This window comes from Macadamia integrifolia, unplaced genomic scaffold (genome assembly GCF_013358625.1).
Source record: "Macadamia integrifolia cultivar HAES 741 unplaced genomic scaffold, SCU_Mint_v3 scaffold910, whole genome shotgun sequence".
Taxonomy (NCBI): domain Eukaryota; kingdom Viridiplantae; phylum Streptophyta; class Magnoliopsida; order Proteales; family Proteaceae; genus Macadamia; species Macadamia integrifolia.
The window spans coordinates 126,912-134,619 of record NW_024870580.1 but is presented as its reverse complement, the minus strand read 5'-3'; the positions used below and the strand labels follow the sequence as shown (position 1 = coordinate 134,619).

The 7,708-nt window shown below is 41.5% G+C and overlaps 1 protein-coding gene across 3 annotated transcripts; it reads right to left on the bottom strand.

Moving 5' to 3' along the window:
- Positions 1–879: 879 nt before the first annotated feature.
- Positions 880–3,156, bottom strand: LOC122070418. 3 transcript variants are annotated; one of them, XR_006137779.1, is made up of 6 exons: positions 3,058–3,156; positions 2,340–2,960; positions 1,713–2,188; positions 1,398–1,634; positions 1,287–1,319; positions 880–1,160 (listed from the first exon to the last, which is right to left on the bottom strand). XR_006137779.1 is itself a non-coding variant. In XM_042634556.1 (4 exons), exons 2-4 carry the CDS (start codon positions 1,617–1,619, stop codon positions 1,032–1,034), a joined length of 384 nt encoding a protein of 127 aa, XP_042490490.1. In that variant the 5' UTR covers positions 1,620–1,634; positions 1,713–2,279; the 3' UTR covers positions 880–1,031. The 3 variants fall into 3 exon arrangements, 1 of the variants encoding a protein (XP_042490490.1); XR_006137780.1 differs by having other exon boundaries at positions 1,713–2,025; positions 3,058–3,155; XM_042634556.1 differs by lacking the exons at positions 2,340–2,960; positions 3,058–3,156 and having other exon boundaries at positions 1,713–2,279.
- Between the last annotated feature and the right edge of the window lie 4,552 nt (positions 3,157–7,708).

The following is a 7,708-nucleotide window of genomic DNA, read 5'->3' as shown; positions in this document are numbered from 1 at the left end:
AATCCAAGCTTGCATCTGCACCCAAGGGAAGGCTAATCCAACCATCACTGAAGGGGGACTACTAGGAAGAAATCCAAGGCTTCTTTGGGTGGGGGAAAGAGAAAATGAAGCATTTGTGAGATACAGAAAGATTGACATTTTGGAGGTAGAAAGAACCTTCACCAAGTTCCTATCGTTGAAAGGAGTTCATCAGAAGTGATGGAAAGACGCTTATCTATTTTTCATGCTGGCACATCACATTCTCATAACACCTAGCCATGGGGACCACCAGTTCTATAAGAACTGGTGAGGCAGTTGAAGGAAGGGGGTGACATCTTCCCCATAGTTCTTACAGAAACACTCAAAGGGATTTAATGATATGAACTCTAGCCACAAATTCGGAACCGATTATTATCGGGGAAGCCCTACTATTTTCCAATTATGGCTACTCGAAAGGTTGCAATTAGTCAAGCCTTGAATGGGAATCTGCTGAAGGTCTCTCATTATCAGGACAAAAGAGAAATTATGGAGTTCGAGTGCATCACAATCTGGGAAGAATATCTATAGGAAAAGACCCTAAAAGATATAAGGTGGAGTTGTCCTTGGTGGCCCCAAGATGGCTTCTTGTTGAAGACTCTTGGGTATAAATATGTGAGATTGATGGGTTTGACCCACACATCTTTTTATCTACCATCCTTCATTATGCGGCAGTATGGGTTGGACCCAAAAGATCTAGAGGAGTTAGTGAACTTTTATCCACCCCAGGAATCCTACCTTTGGTCCTAGGGTTAGCATTGTAAGTCTGTATTTTGATGTAACTCACTCTTATTATTAATGATATGGCATTTGGATTTCCAGTGTTATTTTAGTTATCCTGGCGTGAAATGAGAACCCTAAGTCATTAAATTCACATTCATATTCAAGTAAGAAGTTTGACAACAAAGAAGAAGAAAAAAAGAGAGAAGAAAACAAAAAATTCCCAAATTACTAATCCAGTGTTTTCGAGTCGCTGTGGTTCGCAAAGTATGTATGAAGAGGAAAGGAAGGGAGCCCTAAGACTGGGCGTCATCATCAGAGGTATCAAGGTTGTCCACCTCAACCATCACATCGTCAGTCACCTCCACGCCTAACTGAATCCATTGATCTATCACCTCCCTTTGTAGCTCGGCCACATATGCCTCCTGAAGGACATAAGGATTGGTCAGAATATGAAAAAAAGAAAGAGAAGAGAGCATAAAGCCAAAAGGGAGCGAATGGTATTAGGGACTGTGATCGCTCGGCCTCATGATACAGATCCAAGCACAAACCTTGGTCCATATGGTGGATCTCATCATAAGTCTCTGGGGATACCTAAAAAGAACCATGTTAGTCAATTCAAAAGAGAAAATTGAAGCAACAAAAGAAGTGATGAGACTCACACAGTTGTAATGGATGGGGAGTCTGAGAGATGCGTCGTGCTCCAAGGTCATTTCCAGCACTCTCAAAATTGCAGGGTTGGCCCCATCAGCATAGAACCAACTTGGAAACCCTAGGAATGGCAAGGTAGCCATATGATGTGAAGGCCTACCCGTGGCAGATGATGACTCGGCAATAGAGGTCCTGGTTGTGCCCGGCAATGGCTGAGAGGGCAGAGGAACCATAGGGCATGTCCGATACTGCAAAAACATCAGGAGATGAATAAGAAAAAGGAGGTTGAAAAATAAAGAGGAAAGTGGTAAGGAAGAAACACATACCACGGTACTTTGAGAAGCCAGAGGGACATAGACCGTCTCCCTCCATGTCTAGGAAGTCATCATCCCAAAATCCCTCTGCTAACTACTTAGCCTCACCATTGGTAATGTCCTCCAGATGATGCATGGTAGGAGGAGGAAGGCAAGGAATGATGCATCGCCCGACATTCAGCCACTGGGCAGTGAACCACTCCCCCAAGTACCAGGCCCGACCCTTGAGACCTCGAAATAGCACTCTCATTCGAGTCTAGGCTATAGCTCGATCTAGTTGCACAGCATCAGGATACTCAGTCCTCAAAAAGGGCCTCCAGTCGACCTGCATAAGCAAGAATGTGAATATAGTGCAAAGAAGATGATAAAACTAGAAGAGTGAACAAGACTTTCCTCTACTACACTATTCAGAAGAGAGCAGGTAGTGGATCCCATGGGAATGATGGATCGCCCCTTCAATACATAGGTATCCCTCCATCATGTGCCAGCTAGAAAGAAAAGCACATCAGGACGGGTCAGGTCTGGACACATAAACCTCAAGTGCTCATAAATCTAAGGTTGTTTTAAAGCATCAAGAAGTCAAACCTAAAATTAACACATTCAAAGAAAGGAAGAGGAGACACAAGAATAGAGGTATACCTGGATGATGTAAGCAGTGCCACAGAGACGACGATCCCCATAGCCAAGTGATCCAGTGTCCACAACAGATATGCATATGCTACTCCTCCGTACTCATAGTACTCAATCTCCTCTATGTTGGCGAACAGAAACGCTAAGCAAATATCGATCATGCCCCTGAAGTTGCTGAACAGGCATTGCCCCATTGCCAATAGGAGGAAGGAGCGGTATAACTGGATAGGGTCTAGAACTTTATAGGAGACAACCCACCAAGCATCATAGATGTCTGCTAAGGGAATCATCTTATGGGTAGTCTAAACATCAGTCAACTCATAAAACCATTTGAATCCAGGGGGTCGGGTATGGTAACGAGTCTCTCTCTAAATGGGACTCCAGTCAGGGCATAAAAGCACAAAGGGCTGATGGTGATCTTACCTACGGGAAGATTGAAAGAATGCGTACTCGGCCACCACCTCTCAATGATCGCCTTCATTAGCTCTGTGTCCATCTTCTTGGTCTCTAAATCGACCAATCGGCACAGACAACTGTTGTTGATCCGGTGCTTTACCCCTAGAGTAAGATCCTAGAACCATTCCTGAACCTTGTTCGGGAACCCATACCTCCCACACCCTTAGGGGGAACCTAAAAAGCAAAAATAAAGGCAAAATAAATTCAAAAAAAGAAAAAAAAAGAAGAAGAAAAATAAATAAATAACTAGGGAGGGTTACAAGTAACTTACCCATATGTCCCAGGTGGAGTTACAGATATGCTTTTGCGTACCCAAAGTCTGTTGCTAGTATACCAAAAGGCGGGACCTTTCGCTCCCTCAGCTGTTGGATCTCGACCCGACATCCCTTCCAAGATGCGACACGCATGGGTTGAAATCGTCTACAATTCCGATCTCGTACAATTCCATGCAATACCACCTTCAGGCGGTGACACGTGTATTGATGCCAATACAATGGTCCAGATCTGGTACAACTAATAAAACATTAAATCAGTGAAGAGGCATTTAAATCAGATCTGGACCATTGTATTGGTATCAATACACGTGTCATCGCCTGAAGGTGGTATTGCACGGAATTGTACGAGATAGGAATTGCAGACGATTTTTTTCCGACACGCATGGGTTTGCTTTCTCCCCATTTCACTCATGACTCTAGAGAACATAAGACAATTTTTGAAAAACAAGACACTTTTTTACTGAATAGTGCACAAAAGTCAAATGAGGGGACCACTTTTCTGGGCCCCGTGAAAAGATATTCCCTACTCGAAATTCAAATTTGTCCCATAGGATCCTCAGTTGATTGGCCTTATAGTTCTGTACGACTCTCGGCCAGCTCATCCCTGTCGGAGGGAATAATCTCTCACCCAAAATTAAAATTTCAAAATTCAAATTTCAAATTTCAAATTTCAAAATTTAAAACTCAATATTCACAATTTAAAATTTGGTTTCCTGATCTCGTGGCAGTAGGAGGCCCATACGACATTGCTTGGTCCAGCAGCCCTGGGAGGCCTAGACCACATTGCCCAATCCCACGGCACTGGGAGGCCTAGAACACATTACTCGATCTCACAGCCCTAAGAGGCCTAGACCAAAAATTGGTTACCAAACCTTACAGGAGACCCAAATCAAATTAATTGGTCCCAGGTGACCAAAGTCAAATAATCTGGTCCTATGGTCCCAGGAGACCTAGACAAAATCCATTTACCTAGACTAGTAGTCCCAAGTGACCTAGGGTTGGAAAATCAAAATTTTATGTCTGCTAACATATTTTGAAGGACTGAAGGATCACAGTTTCCATCCCATGATTTGTGATCCAGGTAAGATTCTAAACTTTCTATAGTTAAAAGATTTTTTCTGATCATATGTCGCATTTGCACCGCTGTCACCCTTGAGTAAGGTGACAATAGTACATGCTCTAGGTGATAAAATGATGTCATTCTGTTCTTTGGCCTTCGGCTGTGGTGCAGGCCTCGGCTAAAGAGGGCATTCTGTAGACACCCAATTTTGTCACCCTCACCCAGCTATGATGACTCATGGATTGTGGATGCGGCCATTCACTTTTGATCAATAGAGATGATGATTGACTAAGGTGGTCCGGCCCCAAAATATCCCCCTTCACACCCACAAACCCAGAAACCCTAGAATCCTGGAAAGGGGTCCAATTATGACATAACATATGCAAATGAATCAAGTTTGAGTAACCATACGGATGGATAGTGCTGAGAACCACTATTCCAACGATATATGATATGCCAAAATCAGACCATCGAATCTCTCGTAATCATCCTTGGAAGATAGAAACTGTACACATAGTCGGATCAGAATATTCCCTCGTGGCCCTATAAAATTGTGGTGACCCCACGATCTTGTGAAATTATGGCTGCCCTGCAAACTTTTCTCAGCCAATGGGAATCTAGATTTGACAAAGCTACAAATTCACCTCCTTGGGATCTGAAAATCTTTAAATAAGGAACTATTTACCCTTCTTGCCTTCAATCACACCCTACCTCAAATTTCACTACGATAACCTCTTCACCCTTCCTTTGGGTGAGTTAATCCCTTCTTCCCTTCTGTCACACCCTGCCTCAAATCTGGCTAAGGTATGCGGCACTGGATTCCAAATCTAGTCAGCGTACCAATACCTAGGATCATGGACATAGTGTAGTAACCAAACTTACCATTTGAGAACACGTGCCAAAATCAGAGTACTCATATATGTGGTAACCAAACTACAATGATAATTATAATTATAGGATAATCTATACCAGCCCAACGAGGGGTGAGCAGGCAAGCACACACATACATGTCTTGATGCCAATACATTGAAATAACCCAGAGTTAGGTGAATAGGTTATCCTAGTGAAATTTAAACCTTTTTGAAATTTAGGTTCCCAAGTGTAATTGTAAAATAAAAATTACGGAATAAGTAAAATCAGCACAATCACACAACTCTAAGGTTTATAGTGGTTCGACTCAACTCGAGTCTAGTCCACTCCCTGTAAGCATTCCACTTGTAAGGTATTCCACTAGTTCTCCCTTTTAGTAAAGTAGCTAGGGTAGAAAACCTTTACATAATCTTGTTTAGGACAGGAGTATCCTTACAATCTCTTTCGAAGTAGAGAGGCACCTCTTACAATCTTGTTTCACGGTGGAGAGTCACCAATCTCTTTTTAGGATAAGAGGATCCTTACACAATCCTAATTACAGTCAAGGAAGATGTAAAATAAAAGAAAAGTAAAGTGGAATAATTGGTTTGAGTTTGCCTCATGCAGTGCTTGCAAAAATGAATATGCAAGTATGAAATGATTGCACCTTTATGAAGTCTCCAATGAACTTGATGAGAGAGACTAGACTGAAGTCTTTTGATTCTTGGAGAATGTGTTTGACTTCAGTGAAAAACACCAAATGAAGATCGTAGTTGAAACTCACTTTTGACTTTAAGAATGATTTCTTTTTGCTTTCTTAATTGTTAATTATTAAAGTCATTAATGGGGTAATTATATAGGTAGAGGCTAGGCTTAATTAGGGTAATCATAATACCTAATTTGGAAGGGGAAAATCTTCCAATGGATAGAAATTTTCCCAACCAGCAGTTGCCGGTTCATGGCCCAGCTATGAGAAACTAGCAATTAGACTCAAAATATAGCTATTACATTTCTGTTTTATGGTCGTTGGAGTCTTTGGGTAGTCAACCGGCAGTTGCCACTTCCCAACCAAAAGTTGTCAATTGCTCTCTGTGAATATTTTAAAACTCAATAAATGATATGAACCTAATCCGGCTAGCCGATTGAATTTCTGGTTCCCATCCGGCAATTGTCGATTCTCTTCCAGTAGTTATCAATTGCTCTCTGTAAGCAAAGTCTGATGAACAAACCATCACAGAGGTGAAGTGGCAGTTGTCAGTTCCATCCGGTAGTTGCCAATTGACCTCTGTTTTGTGTTTTGACTGTCTAGTAGTCACACAACAGGTTTAGGGTGTCTTGGGATGACGTATTATGAATTGACATGATGATGAGTGTGGTGCGTGTGAAGTTTGTGAATTACATCCTAATCTAGGAGTCTACAAGACTTGATTCTTGAACTTGAATTCTCCTACTTCTTCACGTCTTCAATGTCTTCAAGTTGACTTCTTCCACTTCTTCACACCTTCAATATCTTCAAGTTCTCTTTGACTTCTTCAGTATGTCATTTCCATCCTTCATCTTGAGTTCTTCAAGCTTGTCAGTCCTGCTTGTAACTTGGGCTTCTTAAAGTAGTTCCTTATGTGGTGCTTCCATACTGTGAACCTCTACATGACACTTAAAGAGAGCCATTAGAGCTACCACTAGTTTGTTATCATGAAAACCTTATGGAGAGGGATATTCCTAACAATCTCCCCCTTTTTGGTGATGACAAACAAGTGGATTAAAGAATTTAAAAATTGGTGGTCATGAAAGGTAAATTGCATTATTTGAAAAATATCCTCTTTAATCAACTTTCTCTTCTTCTCCCCCTTTTGTCAACAACAAAAATGGGAATGAAATGATAAACAATGCTCCCCCTGAGCATGTGCATAAAATAAAAAAATCAGAGGAGAGATAGTTCAAGCAAGTGGCAACACACATAGACATAGGGCACCAATATATATAAGTTCAAAACCTTACATTATAAAACATGTGCATTACAAAAGATTCAGTACAAAAGATGTCATACTTAGGGCATAACATGCAAAAGCAACAACAAAAACATAAGTACTAGATGCAAGGGAAGGGGAAAGAGAGAAAAAAAAATTCTATTCCTCAAGAGAATCGATGATCTCTTAAGTATTCTTATCAATGTGAGCTATGAGGTGTTTTTCCATTGCTTCAAGCTTTTCGTCAAGCCACTCCATAGTCATTGGATGAGCTGAGGAACTGCCTTTGCCTTCGGGGGTGGAGAGGGGATTCTAGATTCCAATGTGGCGGATAGAGTTGATGTCGAAAGGTGACTTATCCTTGATCACCGATTCGTCACGAAAATCAACACCAAAATGGGCAAAAATTTGACCCAAAATTCATCCATAAGGAAGATTGTTGATTCTTCCTTTTGCATCGCCATGGAGCATATGACGGATGATGAGGTAAGGAGGGTTGATTTGAATTCCATCACAGATGCAGTATGTGATGTAGGCTTGGAAGGGGCTAATGGCATCATGATGTCCACTCTTGGGAAGGATGTTGAGTGAGACGACATAGTAGATGATGTTAGCGAGTTCGGTTAACTCACTATTTTTCGTAGCCTTCACTCCAACATAGTTCTTCATAATCTTCCCGTATACCTTGTCTTGGTCCATGAAATCCTTGTGATCTTTCTTGATGACTGGGTATTTTAGACGTCCAATAGAGAGAACATTGAGTATGTTTCC

Excerpts from the sequence above, each read along its gene's own strand:
- LOC122070418 (XM_042634556.1), bottom strand. The coding sequence starts at position 1,619 with ATGGTTCCTCTGCCCTCTCAGCCATTGCCGGGCACAACCAGGACCTCT. Across the intron at positions 1,320-1,397 it reads TCCCCATCCATTACAACTGT|AGACTTATGATGAGATCCAC; the intron begins GTGAGTCTCATC and ends AGGTATCCCCAG. Across the intron at positions 1,161-1,286 it reads GATCCACCATATGGACCAAG|GAGGCATATGTGGCCGAGCT; the intron begins GTTTGTGCTTGG and ends TATGTCCTTCAG.